This window comes from Littorina saxatilis, linkage group LG9 (assembly GCF_037325665.1).
Source record: "Littorina saxatilis isolate snail1 linkage group LG9, US_GU_Lsax_2.0, whole genome shotgun sequence".
In the NCBI taxonomy this organism is placed as follows: domain Eukaryota; kingdom Metazoa; phylum Mollusca; class Gastropoda; order Littorinimorpha; family Littorinidae; genus Littorina; species Littorina saxatilis.
Genome location: NC_090253.1, coordinates 26965701 through 26986842, shown reverse-complemented (window position 1 = coordinate 26986842; position 21142 = coordinate 26965701). Strand labels below are relative to the sequence as shown.

Here is a 21142-nt window from a genome sequence, read left to right as displayed (position 1 = left end):
TGACTATTAGGGTTTAACGTTCTCTTAGACCAGTTGGCCTATATTGGGACAGGTATTGGTAATACGCTGAGGATATAGTGCGATACTTTGTCTCGAACAAGCCCGCTGTGGCTGTCTTCTTCGACACACCAGCATTGGGTTTGTCTTTGTCAAAGTATCGAAATACGATCATGATAATCAGAGACGAGAGATGATGCATGCGTGTCTTCGTGTTTTCCAAGCCCTGAGACTTTCGCTGTGAACTTGGGATCTTTTTCGTGCGCATGTGTGCACACGGGGGTGTTCGGACACCGAAAAGAGTCTGCAGAAAGTTGACTCCGAGAAAGAAATCTCTCGCCGAACGTGGGGTTCGAACTCACGCTGATAGTGACCAACCGGATACAAAGCCAGCGCGCTACCAACTGAGCTACTTCCCCGCCCTACATAAAACCTAGTTAGCATGTGCAGTGGTTGCATCCAAGTCGAAGATTGCATCTTATTCAGTATGCTCCATATGTTTTTCGTTTGCAGAAAGTAAATGGAAACTATGCGATACCCCCCCCCCCCCCCAAAAAAAAAAAAAAAAATAAAAAAAATCTGCTTTCTTTTTGGGAGTAAATTACTTTCGACTCGACACAGTGCGGTGCGCGAGAGAGAAGGAAAAACAGGTATATATGTGTCATAAGAGCTGCAACAGGTGATGGTTGGTCAGGCGAGTATCATCTGGACGAAACTCTAAACCTTTTTTTCCAACTCGAAACTCAGATTCAACTTGTCCTGTTGTAAAACTGAGAACTACGACCGACTTCATACGGTTAACTCACATTTAGAGGAAAGCTGCCAAAACATTTCTGATTATTACAAGAATAGAATAGGCGGATAATTTAACTACAGCGGTTAACTTTTCTCATTAAAGAGAGAGGAAGAGGGGAAGAAAACCAACAAGAAAACCAACAAGAAAACAAGAAGAAGAAGAAAAACCACGACAAGAAATTCTCCTCAAAGAGGAACTACTTCTCCTGCAAGAGAGGGAGAGAAAAAAGTGTACTGACAGAATCGCCATGATGAAGTGTGTTGTTTGTTTGGCCGTTCTTGTCGTCGTTGTTTTGGCAGACCTGGATGTGGCAAAGGTATTGTGAGTTTGATTCAGGATCGTTGAGAGAGAGAGAGAGAGAGAGAGAGAGAGAGAGAGAGAGAGAGAGAGAGAGAGAGAGAGAGAGAGAGAGAGAGAGACAGACAGAGACAGACAGAGACAGACAGACAGACATACAGACAGAGAGAGACAGACAGACAGACAAACAGAGAGAGAGAGAGAGACAGACAGACAGAGAGAGAGAGACAGACAGACAGACAGACAGACAGACAGAGAGAGAGAGACAGAGAGAGAGAGAGACAGAGACAGACAGACAGACAGACAGAGAGAGAGAGAGAGAGAGAGAGAGAGAGAGCGACAGACAGAGAGAGAGAGAGAGACAGACAGACAGACAGACAGACAGACAGAGAGAGAGGGAGAGAGAGAGAGAAATAATTTATTTGAGTTTAAATTTGATTTTCGAGGTTGACAGAATAACTTGAGCAATGTAAACATGCTTTATTTTCATCGGAAGTTAAGTTAACTACAGTAAAAACAACAACACACAATTAACATGTCCAGCAATCCATAAGACATTTTAAGAAGCATTGTGATGGAAGATTATAAAGAATATGTTTTTATTTGTATGAGATATTCTTAGTGAATTATGTAAAATCATGTGGTTCAATACAATTAGAGAGTACTGATATTTCATCAGCTACACAATAGTAGTGCTTACAAGTTTTGCAAAAGAAAAAGTATGAAGTGTTCCGTAAATGGTGTTTCATTGATTTGCAATTTCATTACATCAGTAATGGGGAGAGAGAGAAAAAGAGAGAAAGAGAGAGAGAGAGAGAGAGAGAGAGAGAGAGAGAGAGAGAGAGAGAGAGAGAGAGAGAGAGAGAGAGAGAGAGAGAGAGAGAGAATAGACGAGGTATGATCTCATCCTCTTGCCCGAGTGTGCCTCATGCATTGTCTACCTACCTCAGTTGATAATAAAAGTTAGATGGTGAAAGTTGAGGATGAAAATTGCTTGTTCGTTCCAATGTTTGTTGTTCTCTCGGGTGCCAGGAGACCGGTTTCGGATAACTCTCACTCACTAATGCCGTATGTATTTAGAGCACTTGCGTCCCTTTGTTTCTTGAATCTACAGAATGTTACGATAAGCCATGCGTATCCGAAGACGTGAATTTAGAGTGGTGCATTTGGACCCCCCCCCAAAAACAAAAAAACCCAAAAAAAACACGATAAAAACAAGTTTACTTGCCTCAGGCCTTTGAACTTCTGATATTTAGTTGTGTGTCCTTTGCTCATATGATTTACAAAAAAAGCAATGCGTACAAAGGGGCGGATCACATCATTTTTATGGGGGGGGGGGGGGGTTTCCAAATTTCTTTTTGGGACAATTCGACGACGCGAAGCGTTTAGTTGAGGGCGCGAAGCGTTCGAACCTCCCAGGGGGGTCAGGGGGCATGAACCCCGCCCCCATCCCCCGGATAATGTTGATAAAAACAAGGAAAATTGAGTTATTTGGTGCAATCTGAGCCAAGAAACGTCCCCAAATACACCTTCCCAAAAGTACATTTTTAGGAGACAAATGTGGGTCAAAACAAGGACAACTGAACGATTTGGTGCAACCAGAGCCAACAAATTGCCCATCTACTTCCCAAAACCGTCACTAAGAAGACAAATGGTAGCTGCTAGGGGGGGTCCAGGGGAATGCCGCCCCTCCCCCCCCCCCCCCCCCCGGAAAAAATGATAATAATCAAGGAAAATGGGGCAATCTGGTGCAATCTGAGCCATCAGTTTTTCTTTATTTTCAAAATGTTTCTTCTGCATATCAAGGTTAGGCCGCCGACAGGCACGGTCCGCCTCAGCTCTGCTATATTTTCGTCTGTTTTCTTGCTTCTTGTGGCGTTTGTGACCCTATTTGACTGTCACGTTGTGTATGAAGTGTTTGTCAACATGTTCAGTCTACCTATCCAAGTGACTTTCCACCTCAAGGTACTGTTTCTCATTTTCTTCTGGTCACGGCTGCAATGGCTCAGCAATTTTGGTCAGCCGCCATGTCAACAAGCCTCGTCGGGCCCATGCACCGCACGTGCCGCCGCCGCCGCGCTCACCGCCAATGCTCGGTGCATTTACACCCGTGTTGAGTTGCTTCGCCTGGGTTCATCGGTGCGTGCGGACTTGGAGCTTTCGGTGATCTCTCGCTTGAAACAACTGAGCATTGGTCGTAGTCTGCCACGTCGCCGCTCGTGCCGTGGTGGTGCCAGAAGGCGTATCAAGGTCATTGCCTCCAGTCCACTGCCATTGTCTACCGTCGACTCTGTTCCACCCTTCTGCGACTTTGCTATCTCACCCCCATCACCACCCTCCGGCGTTAACACTGGCAATCTCATCCACGTCACCACCACGCATAACAGAGACAATCTTCGCTCCCCCCACCTCTCGCTCGCTGTCTTCAACGCTCAAGCTCTTGGTACCAGGAATGACAAGCGCTCGGCCATCAACTTTTTCATCGATGACCACCACGTTGACGTCTTTGCCGTGTGTGAGACCTGGTTTCAGCCCGTCGGCGACGAAGCTAAGTGCCGGGACGTGGCTCCCCCCGGTTACCGCACCCTCTCCTTCCCCCGCTCGACACGTGGGGGTGGGCTCGCCTTTATCGTGTCAGAGCACCTCATGCAGTTTGCCACCACCAGGACTGACTTCCCCTTTCAGCATCAGTCCTTCGAACTTGCTCAACTCACACTCACCCTCCCCCATCACACCTTCCACCTCCTGTGTCTGTACCGCCCACCTCCCAGCCCTAAGAATCGCCTCAAAGACTCTATGTTCTTCGACGAATTTGGTGAACTTGCAGCCTACTGTAACAATCTCAATGGCGTCTACGTCATCACCGGCGACTACAACTTTTACTACGACCAACCCACTCATCCTTCTACTGCCAAGATCGTCGATGTGCTTGACACTTTTGGTTTGATCCAGGCTGTCCGCGGTCCTACACACACACGTGGACACACGCTCGATTGGTTTGTCCATCGCGCTGATCAGCAAGTGCTAGACACTATCACGATCGATCAAACTCTTCCTTCCGATCATTACTGTGTCTTAGCTCAGCTCCACCTCACTCGTCCTCCTCCTCGCCAAGTCTTCGTCCAAGCTAGGAACTTAAATGCCGTAGACTTGAGTGTGTTTGAGTCTGACCTTAAGTCACGACTAGCCGTGTCTCCTCCTTCGTCCGCTGACGAACTTGATAAACTGTTGTTAGCTCTTCTTGATCAGCATGCTCCTGCTTCCAGCCGCCGCGTCTCTCACCGTCCTCCGTCGCCTTGGTACTCGTCCGCTGCGCCTCAGTTGCAAGATGCCAAGCGTGAGAGACGTAGAGCAGAGAGACAATGGTTGAAATCAGGCCTGACTGTTCATAAGCAGATTTTTCAAGTTGCCAACAAAGCAGTCACTAGCATCGTTCACGCAGCCAAGACTGCATTTTACAATGTCAAAATACTCGCATGCTCTTCTTCAAAACAGTTGTACGACATCACTAACACTCTTCTTGGTAAATCTGACTCGTCTCCACTTCCCTCTGAGATTCCTTCTTCTCGTCTTCCTCAGGCTTTCTCCGACTTCTTTGCCAGCAAGATTTCCACACTCCGCCAGTCTCTTGACGCTCTCCCCCCCACCCAGTCCCCCATCCCTGACCCCTCCTATTCTGGCCCTGCCTTCTCCTCATTTCAGCCTGTTACCGAAAGCACAGTCAGAAAAACTATCATGCACGCCGGCATCAAAACATGCGAACTTGACCCCCTCCCCGCCTCTATCCTCACTCACTGTCTAGATACTCTCCTCCCGCATTTCACCTCCGTCATCAACGCCTCTCTCTCATCTGGGTCCTTTCCTGCCATTTTCAAATCCGCTATCCTCCGACCTCTTCTCAAGAAACCTTCCTTGGATCCTGAAAATCTGAAGAACTACAGACCAGTGTCTAATCTCTCATTTCTCTCCAAAATAACAGAAAAAATCGTACTCTCCCAGCTTTTGGACCATCTTGAAGCCAACCACCTTCTCTACTGCAATCAATCTGCCTATCGCTCTGGACACTCGACGGAAACCGCTCTACTGAAAATTAGCAACGACATACTGACTGCACTCGACAACAACGACGTCTGCCTTCTCTCTCTGCTGGACCTGAGCGCGGCATTTGACACTATTGATCATGCCGTGCTCTTGTCCCGCCTTCAAAACTCTTTTGGCATTTCTCAGTCTGTCCTTTCTTGGTTTCAGTCCTATCTCACCGATCGCTACCAGTCTGTCTCTGTGAACGGCCTATCTTCTTCTGCTTCTCCTCTACAGTACGGTGTGCCCCAGGGCTCCGTCCTGGGGCCTATTTTGTTCGTCCTTTACACCCAACCCATCCCTTCAATTGCCGCTCACCACTTTCTCTCTCACCACAGCTTCTCCGACGACAACCAACTCTATCTCTCTGGACCTATCTCTGACCTCCCTCGCCTCATTGCCTCCACCCAGTCTTGTATCACCGACCTCAAGGCGTGGATGGACCTGAATAAGCTGAAGCTTAATGAGGAGAAAACCGAAATGATTCTTGTCTCTCCTAAAAAACATCTCAATCATCCTTCTCTTCCCTCGTCTGTCGATCTCAATTGTTCTTCTATTGCTCTTTCTCCTGCTGTCCGCAACCTAGGTGTCACTCTTGACCAGTCCCTGTCCTTCCATCAGCATGTTGCCAATGTCTGTCGCACTTGCTTCTTTGAAATCCGCCGCATCTCCTCCATCCGTCATCTCCTCACTGAGGATGCCACTAAAACTCTGCTCTGCGCCTTTGTCCTATCCCGACTCGATTATTGCAATTCCATTCTATCTGGCTCTCCCAACTACATCATCGAAAAGCTTCAGCGTGTTCAGAATCATGCCGCCCGCCTCATCTTTCGTTCTTCCAAGCATGACCACATCACCCCTCTTCTTCAAACCCTACACTGGCTGCCTGTTCAACAGAGGATTCAGTTCAAGATCTCCACACTCTGCTTCAGAAACTTTGATCTATCGTCCCCTAGCTATCTTTCTGACCTTCTTGATGTCTACTCCCCCTCTCGCTCCCTAAGATCCTCCGCAGACACCCGCCTTTTTAGGATACCATCAGCACGCACCAAAACATATGGCCAGCGCACCTTCTCCTACCAGGCCCCATCCATCTGGAACCAACTCCCGCATTCACTCAGGCACTCCACATCTATGCAATCATTCAAAACCTCACTCAAAACACACCTCTTCCCTCACTAGTCCGTTAATGACCACACATCACCCTCTCCTGCTGGTCCTTGATCTGTCTCTTTCTTTCTCCTTCTTCTTCCCTTTCCAGCTCTATTCTTCTTCTCTCAACAAACTGTATGTATCCAATACTTTATTTATTTATTTATTTACGACTGTTTTTCCGTCTAGAATGCATGTGCCTGTAGTTGGTATGAGTGAGTGCGTCGCGTTCTCGCTGTGCGCCTGTCTGTGAGTGTATGAGTCCTTGTCGATTTGTGTTTCGTATAATGTTCACTATGTATTTTATATTTTGTAAGCGCCTAGGGCTATATTTAGATTAGGCGCACAAATGTTCATAATAATAATAATAATAATGTGAGTGTTTAGGTTAGGGGGGGGAGGGGGGTCCGGAAACCCCGAAAATCCTCCCTGGATCCGCCCCTGGTACGAAGTCTTCAAAAAGTAGATTTGCAATGCTACCAAGTGACGACTATAGGTTTGCGTTTGACTAATTGATGCTGGAAATGCGCTGTAGTCGAATTTGTTCCTCTGTTGCTTCCATCCTCTCTTTGGCAAGAATCGAAGACGCAAGCCTCTACCACCACCACCTACCCCTCAAGTCCTCAGCGACACAGACACCGCCACCACCACCCTCCCCACTCCAGTCACCTCCCGGCTCCACATCCCCCCTGGTCACGCAGCCGTGTCTTGGTGGGAGGAAAAGGTGGTGGGCAAACCAGGGGCTATCAAGGAAGGGGGCTTCTCCTCCGTTATTGAGCAGATGGTGGTCGCTGGGGTGTTTGGACGAAACCTCTTGAAGAAGTTCGGCTACGTCGGAGCTACCACTTTGTATGACTTCAGCCCTGATAACCCGGTGAGGGAAACATTTGCCGGTTGGTGCTAGCTGTAGGTGTTTGTGTGTGTTTGTGTTTGTGTGTGTGCGTGTGTGTGTGTGTGTGTGTGTGTGTGTGTGTGTGTATGTGTGTGTGTGTGTGTGTGTGTGTGTGCTAATTGGTGGTTGTGCTTGCTGTTGGGGCGTTCGGAACAAAGCTGTTGAAGTGGTAGTAGTAGTAGTAGTAGTAGTAGTAGTAGTCGTCGTCGTCGTCGTAGTCGTCGTCGTCGTAGTAGTAGTAGTAGTAGTGGTAGTGGATATAGTAGAAGTATTTCTCGATAGGTTGTCACACGCGCAGTAACACGTCACGGGTGGGTAAATGAAAAAAAAGAATTGGTTGCAAAACATGCCTGGCGTGTCGCAAAGAATTCGCCAAATGCACAGCCCTCAGCACTGATAATAGTTGTTGGTGTTGCTGACACTCAGCTGCTTCTTGTTCTCAGGTGTCAGCGGTGAGAGTGAGAAATCCCAAGACCTGCTTCCTCATCCCCATCAGAGACGGCGTCAACTTTGAGAACGCTGCTGCCACGCTTGTTGCGAGAAACGTACGTCAGTGCATAGCTTTGTCCCTGTCTCCCCCAGTGTGATTGTGTGTGGGGGGGGGAGGAGTTTAGATAGGAGGAGGCGAGATACACTTACAAACACACACACATACACTTACAAACACACACACATACACTTACACAGACACACTAGAAGAAGAACAAAACGCAGATGAAAAAAGGGTGTTTGTCTTCATCCATTTTTGTCTTCATCCATGTTTTTTCAACGGATTATGTTATTTTTTGCTCTTCTACATGTTGTGTTAGAACTCTGCAAAGACGATTCCAAGGACTGTTGTGTTCCGTGACGTCAGAGGGGACAAACAACTAAGCGCAGATGACATCATCGCCCTTAACGGAACAAACAGAGCTGTTGTGACGTTTTGTCATCGTTTACCCATCTATAGAACTAAAAATGCCAAGGGTAAGCTTTTTGTTACTCAAAACTAACTGCATGCCTTACAAGTACAGGCATGCACCCAAAGTATTCTTACATGGAATTAAGAGATTTACATCGATTTTAGGTTAACAATACAATGCCACTTCTCAGATCTCTCCAACTATCTTGCAAAGAAAGAAACCAAGAACAATTTAACAATCCAAACAAACAAACAATAACATGAAAAAAACCAACAACAACAAAATAATAGGCTACACGAACAAGGAGCGGGAACGGGCTTTAACATAATTAGTAGGTATGAGTCAGTGCACATATTTGTCAGCGAAATATACATTGACACTTACGTAAATATCAAATCCCAAGCGCTATAGAACATGCAGGTCTAGCACAAAATGTTTTGAAACACAACCGACCTTGTTATTCTTTTAACAGGAAAAATAAAAACCCAATCCCCTCAATCATTCAATCAATATCAATCAATCAATATGAGGCTTATATCGCGCGTATTCCGTGGGTACAGTTCTAAGCGCAGGGATTTAATTTGTTTTATTTTTATTTTATGCAATTTATATCGCGCACATATTCAAGGCGCAGGGATTTATTTATGCCGTGGGAGATGGATTTTTTTTACACAATACATCACGCATTCACATCGGCCAGCAGATCGCAGCCATTTCGGCGCATATCCTACTTTTCACGGCCTATTATTCCAAGTCACACGGGTATTTTGGTGGACATTTTTATCTATGCCTATACAATTTTGCCAGGAAAGACCCTTTTGTCAATCGTGGGATCTTTAACGTGCACACCCCAATGTAGCGTACAAGAAGGGACCTCGGTTTTTCGTCTCATCCGAAAGACTAGCACTTGAACCCACCACCTAGGTTAGGAAAGGGGGGAGAAAATTGCTAACGCCCTGACACAGGGTCGAACTCGCAACCTCTCGCTTCCGAGCCCAAGTGCGTTACCACTCGGCCACCCAGTCCTCGTTCAGCCTTGTCAATCTTTTCACAGAAAACAACATCCCCAACGACCAACAGATCACCATCTTCGGTCTCGAGAAAGCCATCATTCATTCAGCCTTGTTGTTCTGTTCACAGAAAGCGACATCCCCACCGACAGATCAACGTCCTCAGCTTCGACGAAGCGATCCTTCATTCAGCCATGTTATTCTGTTTACAGAAAACATCATCCCCAAACACCTCAGCCTTGACGAAGCGATCCTTTATTCAGCCATGTTATTCTGTTTACAGAAAACATCATCCCCAAACACCTCAGCCTTGACGAAGCGATCCTTCATTCAGCCATGTTATTCTGTTTACAGAAAACATCATCCCCAAACACCTCAGCCTTGACGAAGCGATCCTTCATTCAGCCATGTTATTCTGTTTACAGAAAACATCATCCCCAAACACCTCAGCCTTGACGAAGAGATCCTTTATTCAGCCTTGTTTTACTCTTTCGCGGAAAGCGACATCACCGTCCTTGGTCTGAACAAAGCTATCATTCATTTAGCCTTGTTATTCTGTTTACAGAAAGCGACATCCCCAAAGACCGACAGATGAACGTCCTCAGCCTCGATGAAGAGATTATTCATTTAGCCTTGTTTTTCTGTTCACAAAAAGCGACATCCCCAAAGACCGACAGATCACCGTCTTTGTTCAGGACAAAGCGATCATTCATTCAGCTTTGTTTTTCTGTTCACAGAAAGCGACATCCCCAAACACCTCAGCCTTGACGAAGCGATCATCCATTCAGCCTTGTTTTTCTGTTCACAGAAAGCGTCATCCCTAAACACCTCAGCCTTGACGAAGCGATCATTCATTCAGTTTTGTTTTTCTGTTCTCAGAAAGCGACATTCCCAAAGACCGACAGTTCTCCGTCCTCAGCCTCGACGAAGCGGTAACGCTGGCCATCCCTCAGTCAGCCAACGCCGACGCTTTCAGTGTGGATCGAGCTAAGCTTGACAGGGTAGGAAGACTTGCACAAGCAACAGGCCGCGTGCGAGGAAAACAGAGCGCCCACGGACAGAAGAATGCCCCGGAAAAGGGCAACAACAAGGGCAGGAGTGCCCAGGACAAGGGCGGTAACACTGGAAAGCGTGGCAAGGACAAGGGTTACCAAGACACAGGCAAGGGCGATAACAAAGCGAAAAATGGCCAAGACAAAGGAGAGTGACCAAGGCAAGGTAGCAAGCGCAGCAAAAGGAAAGAATGGTCAGGACAAAGGCGATAAGGAAAGAAAGAGCGGAAAAACAAGGGAAGAAACGAAGGAAAGATAGGCTTGCGCAAGGGAGGCAACAACGGAAAGACAGGCTATGACAAGGGAGGCAACAAAGAAAAGATAGACTAGGACATGCGAGGCAACAACGAAAGATATATAGGTTGGGACAAGGGAGGCAACAAAGAAGGATAAGGGAATCAACAAAGGAAAGATAGGTTAGGACAAGGGAGGCAACATATCCATATCATATTAGGAGCCGGTCCATATTAGGGACCCTTCCCATATAAAAACACAAACGGTTTTTCAAAAATTAACTCACAAACAGGAAGCAGCTAGGTTTTTAAAGTTTTCAAGTTTTTATATGTATCCAAGGGGAGGGATAGTCTTATCCCATGTAAAACCCTAGGCATATCTGGGATAGTAGGGGAAAGGCTCCTAATATGGACCGGCTCCTAATATGGACCACCTCCTGTTCTGACAAACTAACGGCGCTAGAGCGCTCAAAACAATTTCATTCGCTGTATTCACCCTCTCTGGATAACTTGCACATGTCAAAACAGTTGCAGAAACACAAACCTCAAAACCGTTAGGTTTTTTCTTTTTTTTCACTTTTGGCAGCATTCACTCTAAATTTGCCGCCTAAAACGGACTCGTCCTGTCCACAGCCAAAGCTTTTATCACACAAAAATTGCTATATAGGATAGCTAAGACGGTATTTGTTACATTTTAGCAGTGTTGACCCCGAGTTTCTCCTGCAAGTAAAAAATAATAGCAAAATCTCAAAGTATGTGCGAGTCCCCTAATATGGACCACCTTCAACAAATCGAAGAAAATAAAAGCTAAAGGCTATTTTCATTAATTCATTAAGAAGCTTGCTGGAAATAACCTATAACTAGCCCTCGAGATTTAAAAAAATTATAACAAAAAGTCTCCTTTTCGTGGAAGTTGATAATTTCACTTATTTTCACTCTGTTTTTGATAAGCTTCTTTAGTTTCCTGGTGTGCTTCAAATAATGCTCTCATCGACCCGAAACAGATAAATCTAAAGCATATTTTAATTAGTCTGACTTGTACACTAAGTTGTATCATGTTATTTTGAAGTATAGGGGGCTTTTTACAGTGATTCGTGAAGGCCGCTTGACTGGTCCATATTAGGCGCCCAGGCTCCTAATCAATCAATGACGCTTATATCGCGCATATTCCGTGGGTACAGTTCTAGGCGCTCTGCAGTGATGCCGTGTGAGATGAAATTTTATACGGCCAGTAGATTGCAGCCATTTCGGCGCATATTTACCTTTCACGGCCTATTATTCCAAGTCACACGGGTATAGGTAGACAATTATCAACTGTGCCTAAGCAATTTTGCCAGGAAAGACCCTTTTGTCAATCGTGGGATCTTTAACGTGCACACCCAATGTAGTGTACACGGGGGGAGGGTTCGGACACCGAAGAGAGTCTGCACACAAAGTTGACTCTGAAATAAATTTCCGCCGAACCTGGGATCGAACTCACGCTGACAGCGGCCAACTGAATACAAATCCAGCGCGCTACCAACTGAGCTATATCCCCGCCCCTAATAGGGACCATTTGTGATTTTTTTCTGTATTTAATTTTTGCTGAATGTCTATCAAAGCTATTTCACTCTAATTAGTCCTAACGGTTAACCTAAGAGAGAAGGACTACCAAACACAAAATGAAACTTCTTCGCAAGAAAACAAGCTAGTTATCAGCATGAAACAAAAAGTGGTCCATATTAGGAGCCCTTCCCCTACGCTGAGCTGTGTTAAGGTGTGTGTGTGTGTGTGTGTTCTGGCTTTAAACTGTGTTTTTGCTGCCTAATTGCCTTTGATTTAGCTAATTCACTTCAATGAACACAAGCTCTCTGCACACATTTTCATTTCGATATAACCCTTCTCTATGGTTCTCTTAAAACAAACACCTCTCACCTTACTTTTAAATGGTTCGATAAAAGAATTCGCATCTGAGCGGAACGTTTTCGGTCTTCTTTTGTGAGTTCGTGTGTATGTATGTATGTGTATGAATGCGTGTATATGTGTGTGTATGTGCGTGCATGTCTGAATGTGTGTGTGTCAGTGTGTGAGTGTGTGTGGGTGTATGTGTGACTTCTTGGCTCCTCGATCTGAGCTTGCAAGCATCCAGATGATATTATCACACTATATAATATTAATTCCAAATCTTTGAACAATTTTGTGATTAAACCGATTACAAATCGACGAACAAGCAAAACCCAAATTGTCTAGAAATCGGCTTTATTGGCATGAAAACTTGGCCAACAGAAAGTCGATGCATTCTGCAAACAATCAAAAACACAGCCAGGCCTGGCTAGTTACAACGAACAGTTTAAATCAGTGTAATAGCAGCAAACTGGGTTGCACGGCATATTTACACTTTTTTTTCTACATGGCGTCACGCGCCTTACGCGACTTGTTTTTCTTCTTGGTATCTTAGTACTAGTAAAGAACTGTTCTTCCGAAAAGTCTTGAATCGACAAACGGACACTGTACTCCGCCATTTTTCAAGTCATGCCGGTGTAACACGAAATTTTTACTCCACGAAAAATTTACTCCGGAGTAAATATTTCGTACGAAATTCTTACTCCGAGTAAACTTTTCGTACGAGAAAAGAACTCCCCAAGGCACGAAAAAATTACTCCCTCCACGAAATTTTTACTCCCCATTTTGTTCACTTCCAGTAAAAATCTCGTACGCAAAAATGGGATGCGGGCGAAGGGATAATGCCAATAAGTGATCTCGCGCACACGAATGTCGCGCTACCCTCCTTCCACCCCTTCCACCACCAAGACTAACAGGGGACAAGGGAGTAAACATTTCGTGCACCTGGCATGGGAAGTTAAATTGCTTGTGTTTGGGTGAAGTAATTTATTCCTTATTTATTCGTCAGGGGAGTAACATTTTTGTACGAAATGTTTACTCGGAACTCACCTGTCTTGGGGAGTAATTTTCTCGTGTAATGGGGGAGTGCTTTTTTCGTAAAGGGAGTAACTTTTTCGTACGAAATGTTTACTCCGGAGTAAAAATCTCGTGGGAGTAATTTTCTCGTGTTACACCGGCGTAACGATGTCAGCTTTCTGCCTTTGTCACCTTTCTGACTCGATATATAGGGCCTACTCGAGACTGAAATGTTGTTTCCTGGTCAAATTAAAGAAGCGAGCTTATTTAAAGAACGAAAAGCATGTCAGTTTCTTGCATGTGACGGAAATTGGTGGTGAAATTGAATAGATTTCACCCAAAAATTCAATTTCTTCGAAAACGTGTACCGAGTGGGTTACGTCCCTTGAATGAGAAGTACAACATTTCAAGATGAATCAAATTTATAAGTTTAAATAAACAAATTGGTTGGACAAATTTCACCCCATGAATGCAAATTACCCAAGGTCGATCGTCAGTACTACCGAAGGGTGTTTTTTTGTTCCGTGTGGAGTTCATTCAAGATCAACGCGGCCGAATAAGAAAGGTGACAGAGGAAGAAATCTGACATCGCTACATCGGTATGAAGGCCGGTGTCACGAACTGAAAACTGCAGAAAAAAGGATTGTTCAGCAGAGGTTTCAGTTCGTTTGTTTGTTTGTTTGTTCGTTCATGGGCTGAAACTCCCACGGCTTTTACGTGTATGACCGTTTTTACCCCGCCATTTAGGCAGCCATACGCCGCTTTCGGAGGAAGCATGCTGGGTATTTTCGTGTTTCTATAACCCACCGAACTCTGACATGGATTACAGGATCTTTTTCGTGCGCACTCTGTCTTGTGCTTGCGTGTACACACGGGGGTGTTCGGACACCGAGGAGAGTCTGCACACAAAGTTGACTCTGAGAAATTAATCTCTCGCCGAACGTGGGGACGAACTCACGCTGACAGCGGCCAACTGGATACAAATCCAGCGCCCTACCGACTGAGCTACATCCCCGCCCGTTTCAGTTCGTGACACCGGTTGCTTGAAATACTTTAGAAAAAAAAATGTGGACCTACCTACGGTTACATTCTAATGCCATCTTGCTTGAATTACAATAATCTATAACAGGGTTGTCCCCGAGTACGCTAGTACAAGGGTCCAGCAGACTTTAATTGTCTGTCTGTGTGTGTGTCTCGACTTAACAGCTTATTGCTGGGAAACTGCTGGGCGCAGTTCGTTCAAAAGTTGATACACTAACTTGATAATAGGTCCGATTGATCGTATTAAAACTTCATAATGTTACCTGGGACCTAAATGCGAAATAAACCACAAACAAGAGGCGAAGCCTTCAAGGCTCACGTAAGAAATCGACAAACAGTAACACAAACTCAATCACTTCGTCACACATACACACACACACACACACACAGTCACACACACAGTAAGCGGCATAGGTGACACTGTGCAAGAAAGCGAGACACTATTCACGACTTTCCGACCTTGACATTGTAGTGGGGGTCAAGTGGGCGTCGGCATCATTGTCCAATCAGAAATTTTGATGCGCTTCCGCTTCCTGTCCCGCCCAGTCTGCGCAAAAGAAATGGCGCAAAACTGTTTGCGCGAAAAAGGTGATGAAAAAAAGAACACAACCTGGTTTGATAACCAAATGATTGCGACCTTGCATTCTAGCATCATTTAATGTGGAACAACGACACATCTGATAAACAAATAGCCAGTTTGTTACCAACATGAGAAACTAGGGTTTAGAATCGAAGCGGTAAAACCGGACGCTGTTTGTACACGTAAATCCGGAGAAGCTATCGAAGTAGGTGACATGTCGTTTCACTCCGAGTGTGCCAGCACCGGCCCTCTACCCGCCAAACCCCCACTAGGCAGGGAAAGTGATTCGACCTTGCATGACTGCAGGGCAAGTTCGATTTTGCTAGCTAAAATTGCTGCCTTGTCTAGATCTGGAACTTTTTCAATTGGATTTTTTTCTCTATTATACTGGAATAAGTGGGTGCTTTTCTAGATCTAAGCATCGACCGAATTAGATAAAGATGTTCCTTGCATTGCATTCTCCTAAATCTGTTATTCTAACCAGTTTGTTTAAGAATATAATTGTTCGGGTTTTTTGTTGATAAGCTTACACGATTTTTTCTTTTTTAAGTAAGTGGTTTCACACGTACAACATGAGACCCACATGCACTAGACAATGGAAGTTGAGGTCCTCGTTCAATACCACAAATGCCAGTATTATATTTCAGACTCCTTTTGGAGGAATGTGTGGGGTTTGGGTGTTGAACTTGAAGTGGCAGATTGTTTGCACAGGTATGAATGTTCGTACGTTCGAACGTGCACACATGTATGCAGGCATTTGTTTGTCAAGCAGGAACATGCAACATTTTGTTGACCGTATGTGAGTGCGTGTGTAATAAAACCAACGACAAACAATACAAAAAGCTCCAGCTCTGCTTCTTCACCAGTCACAGACGCATTGCGTTGTTCAGCTTTCCAGAAATATATTAACTCAGTCAGAACCCGCTTCATGAATATTTTATTTCAGGAAAAAGTCAATCGAATCTACACAAAAAAAGGTTATTGCGTTGTTCTGTCTTTGAGACTGTATCACGTAATATTGAGCTACTAGAAGAAACATGCCTGTGGCATAGTTTGACCCAACAGATAGAGAAGTCAACAGAGGTATTCTGCCGTCAGCAGCTTTATTGCTGTTTTGAATTTGATCTTGCATAATTTTATTACATAATTTTGCAACACACAAAGAAATCGTAATTGAATATTTTACGCAAAATTGAATAATTCGCAAACATGTTTGTATGAAGAAATATTATTTTAAGAAAATATGAGTGTGAGCCACTGAGGATGGACGTATTTTGAGTGAAGTAGCAGAAATTCTTTTTAAGTTCTTTAGCTACATGCACACGTTCTGTTAATTACGTTCTAATTAGCAGGGAGATCCAGATTAATAATACTGCTGTGACAGGTTGTGGTTTCCATACACACTTTGAATACAGGAAAACAAAACCAAAAACACAGTTAAAAAAAAATGTGCACATAGAATTAAATCATTAAAGTGTACAGAATAAAAGCAACATATGTACAAAAACAAATCTCGTGGTTCTCTTGTCAAACCCACTGTAGTAAGCACAGAATAGGAGAGAAGATTTTGGAGAAGGTGGCTTTACCTACTGAAGTAAATGATCAAGAGGATTCTAAGCATCCAGTGCTAAAGCTCTCAAATCACAAGACATACACACTTGTTGTGGCTATCCGAACTGTTGATTTAAAAAAAAACATACCTACAAATTGAAAACATCTATTACGAAATTATATATATTGTATGGATCTGTCTTTGTAAAATATACTGTACAGAAAATTTTAAATAATCTGCACAAATCTCGTGGTTCTCTTGTCAAGTAAAAAACCCCAAAAAACCCTGTGTTTTGTCTTGTAAATTATACTTTACTAAATGTGTACAGTATTCTAAGAAAAAAAAATTCTTCCTTTTTATCATATCAATTGCCTCCCTTGAATTTTTTTTGTAAAATAATTCTGAGAAAAAAGCTTTCTATTTAAAAGCAGTGCAATCAAGAAAATGGGTACAACCTGTGTGTATACCTTTATTCCTTATTCTTTTTATTTAATTGAGGATGTCACTACGCAGTTTTACTGATTTAAAAAAAAATTCGCTTCAAATTATCTCCCTTGAACAAACACTTCTTTTTACAATTAAATTTTGTTTACACGAAGAGGTAGTTTTAAGGGTATATACAAGAAAACAATATTGCAACCTTAGATGTATTAACATTTGGACTAATTCCATAAAAAAAAAATTCAAACTATAAATGATAAATCAAAATAAAACAGATTTTGGGGCTGTACACAAGCTAATAGGATAAAACACGAAAGTCGTACCCAAGAATCGTCAAATACTTTTGCTAACAGCTATACTTTAAACATAAGAAAATATGATCTGCATCTCTTGTTATGAAGATGATGGCACTGGTCCACCGAAGTGCATGCCATATATGCTTTACTGTGCGCTCTCCCTCTCAATGGTCTTTCTCTGGCTGACTCGATTCTGAGGAGATAAAAGAAAACACATTCAGTACAAGCTGTAAAAAATAACAACAAAACTAGTATTACTTAAAGTAGCTGCTGGTTTCTGAGTATTTGATTGAAGGCCCAATCCGACTTGTAAGAAGTTTGCCCGACTGTCGCAGATTTGGTCAGGTAATTGCATGGAGTAAAATCATGCCTCAATTTAGTAACATACAAACTGCAATATTCTAAGGCTCTGAGTGTGAGAATACATCGGCGCCACTTTTTAAAAACTTTCTTTTTGTGTGTGCGCATGTTTTAGTGCCAAAAATGAATAGGCCGAGTGCTCTCTCTGCAAAACTTGTGTGAAGCTTCAGAGCTCTATCAATGGTTTGAAAGAAAAAACATACTTTTCCATTTTTGACGTTCTTGTTCCCTTCCCTGTGAAATTTACTGTCCGTAGGTTACCGGATTTTGTTAATGTCAGTGAAAACCTCAACTATTCATTGCTGAGTGCCTAGTGATAGCTATCCCCCCCAACGACCTAGCACTGCTGAATCCTGATTCTTCCCATTGTTTGATTCTGTAATGAAATTGTGTAGTTGGTAGTTATGTGAGCTTCTTCTTGGGGTGGGGGGTGGGGGGGGGGGGGGGGGGTGGGGGGTGGGGGTAGGGGGTGGGGGGGTGGGGGGGGGTGGGGGGTGGGGGTAGGGGGTGGGGGGGTGGGGGTGGGGGGTGGGGGGTTGTTATTAAACCATCAGATTACAAAGTAAGACTTCATTGTAATGTGCAGATATTTGTTCAGGTGCCCACGATTTTCTATGTGAAAACATGTTGCTAACTAACATGAACCCAACCATAGCAACATGTTTTCAAATTCTCATCAGGCAATCACGGCTGACACAACACAGAACAGGTGGGAGAGACATAATTCAATTTACTCACCTTCCTTGCATTGTGAGACTGGCCATATGAATCTGCTGAAGTAGTTCCTGCACATATTTAATCAAATATGTATCTTAATAACGTGTTAATATCGCTTGTTCTAGCAAATCAGACTTGACAGTTTTCTGAAGGCTTGCACAATTTAAGAGCTTGCCTGTCCCCAATCATTACAATAAGAAACAACATCTAGTATGCAAGTATTTTCAGGGTATGAAGGTTTTAATATAATGTCGGTTCTTCTGGGGGCATGGAGAAACACCTTACACAAAGTAGAACATACACAACAAATTTCAAACAATTGAGGTCACACCATAGTTTTACTCACAAACAAACAACAGCAATACAATAAACGGTCTGCAAACGCCTACAGGTTGTCTACACTAGGTATAAAGAAACAAAGAAGCACATGAAGACGGGCTTTGTCAAGTAGACCATTATAGCGAATGAGCAACAGCTGATGATCCAAACCACCAAATTGACATGATTTCCCCTTATTCAGTTTGTGATTGTAGTCATATTGACGATGCATGACTTCAATTTTTCAAAGTAAGTCTCTTGGTGCGTTTACGGATACATTCATTGTCACAATTACGACATGCTAATGTCTAACCTGGGTAAACTTCAATTCATGACTTTTTTCAAACTGGCATAGAAATTATGAGCATACCAGAATTATTTTCCTGTTAGACTGTCTTCTTCTTTTTCTTCTTCTGCGTTCGATATTCAATTCATGGCTGTCATATCGTCAGGTCAGTGGCTGCCATGAAGTCTGCAGTCTTCAGTGTCGGACTGTCAAATGATATTGTAAATAACATAATTTTTGGGTAAAAAATCAAAAGGTATGAGAAATAATCCTTACTTTTTTTGTAATAACCCTCACCACCAATTGTTTTATTTCATTTCCATTTTAACAGATTTAGCACCTCTCCGAAAGCCAGAAATACACTTTAAATCCCCCCCCCCCCCCCTCGGCCCCCCCTTCATAAACTAATTAAATAACTAATTAAGGAAAAAAATCCTTACATCATAAAAAATCAGAACCACCAAAACCACCCCCCACCCATCCAATAAAACCTGAATACAAAAACACTTCAAAATAAAAAATGAAAACATTTAATTCCACTTACAAAATATAAAAGTTGTTATGCTTTATTTTCATTATCTGTTTACAAACACATAAATTGCTGTGCAAATCTTTTTAAAAACATCAATGCCTGAGACACCAGTAACCTGTTTATAGTGTTGACCTTGTAGCTTTTCAGTTTAAGAGGCTGTTCTGGAATCTGCACTAAAGTCAAAAATAACCATGAATACGTGGGAAAAATATTACATCACCAAGACCGAAAAAATAACACCAACCGACACTCCTCACCCTTATTTCACCCACTATGCCAACCCAAAGACTGGAAAATAATAATCAAATACAGAATGAACAAAAATGCTTGATTTCATTTCTTCAATGATAAGTTGAAAATCTTCATTCTTCATAATAATGTTATTGGCATAATGTGTAATTGCCACAATTTACAGAGTTTAATGAAAAAATGATGCGATAAAAATCAAAGTGAAAACATTTGTTTATAAACTGATACCTTATTTACCTTGTGGCTTGCATTGTGTGCCCCATGTTTAGGAGCGGCTCAAACGTCCTCTGCTCCTCAGTCTGCAAGAAATTAAGCGATGGCCTGAAGGAGAATGGAAAAAAATCCTTTGTCAGCACCATGTGTATGTGTGTGGGTGGGTGTGTTAGATAAATAGGCGGGGGGGGGGGGGGGGAAGGTGCAATAGCTACCATGCCTAATGCAGTCTGCATAACAAGTGCAACACTTCTACAGAGCTTTTATGATACAAAGCTTCAAATAAGAAACACATTACAATCAAATGAAAGCTGAGCCTGTCATTGCAAAATAAGGAATATACAACAATCCAGTGGCATGTAAAATATTGTTCCTTCAAAAAGATGGCTCTGACAGCAGAAACAATTTAACTTGAAGTTTGAGTCCAAAATTATTTCTCTACATTAGTGAACGTACTTGCAGTAATACCCCTCACACATGAACTATTCACAGACTGAATAACAGTGTGTTCCCAATGTTGCTTCCGTGTATCGGTTAGATCCATCTCGGTTAGATCCATCTGCAGAGTATGGATTGTCATCCGTTTAATATTAAAAAGGAAAAACAATCAGAACTTGTCATCAGTGATCAACCTACCTTGCAAGAGTGGGGTAAAACACTCACTTCCTGCCAACATGTCTGCAAAAAAAAAGAGTAAACAATACCAATGGAAGCTTAAAATGGTTATTTTGTTCAATATGTGTACACGTGCTTCATTTCTGGGGTGAAAGTGTAAAATATATCGATGGATTGATAGAACAATATTGCCTCAAGTTCACCGCACCAAAAAATACTTATCAATCAACATTGTCATCACTCGATCAGCTATTCCATCTCTTTCATAAGTGTGTGTGTGATGGTGTGAGCGTGTTTGTGTACGTGTGTGTGTGTGTGTTTGTGAACAAGCGTTGAAAAACGTATGTTTACCTTGCTCTAGATCTACCCACTTTCGTAGGCGGAGACTTCTCTGCCGTGACAGCGGCTTCGTTTCCCTGGCAGAATTCAACATCTTGTACAGATCTGCCGGTGATTTTCTTTTCCTCCGCTTCGTGAGTCACTTGATCCACAGATTTAACGAACATTGAATGTTCTTTTAGTTCTTGTGACGGAAGTAAAATCAAGGAATTAAGTGGGCATTCCTGAGTCCTCTGCTGGCTTCATGTCCACAAAGTAAATCGCACAAACCTGCAGGGTTTGGGGGGTAGTTTA

At 43.2% G+C, this 21142-nt stretch overlaps 1 protein-coding gene and 1 long non-coding RNA gene across 3 annotated transcripts; one reads left to right on the top strand and one right to left on the bottom strand.

Moving 5' to 3' along the window:
* The first annotated feature begins 628 nt into the window (after positions 1-628).
* On the top strand, positions 629-12364 carry LOC138975743 (uncharacterized). The gene is made up of 5 exons (XM_070348491.1): positions 629-1109; positions 6900-7196; positions 7658-7759; positions 8024-8180; positions 10006-12364. The coding sequence occupies exons 1-5, from the start codon at positions 1041-1043 to the stop codon at positions 10332-10334; spliced, it is 954 nt and encodes a 317-aa protein (XP_070204592.1). The 5' UTR covers positions 629-1040; the 3' UTR covers positions 10335-12364.
* A 4550-nt stretch (positions 12365-16914) lies between these two features.
* On the bottom strand, positions 16915-20444 carry LOC138975744 (uncharacterized). Of its 2 annotated transcripts, XR_011458733.1 has the most exons (4): positions 19919-20444; positions 18985-19106; positions 18318-18364; positions 16915-17412 (listed from the first exon to the last, which is right to left on the bottom strand). It is a non-coding gene; the product is annotated as an uncharacterized lncRNA (long non-coding RNA). The 2 variants fall into 2 exon arrangements; XR_011458732.1 differs by lacking the exon at positions 19919-20444 and having other exon boundaries at positions 18985-19299.
* Between the last annotated feature and the right edge of the window lie 698 nt (positions 20445-21142).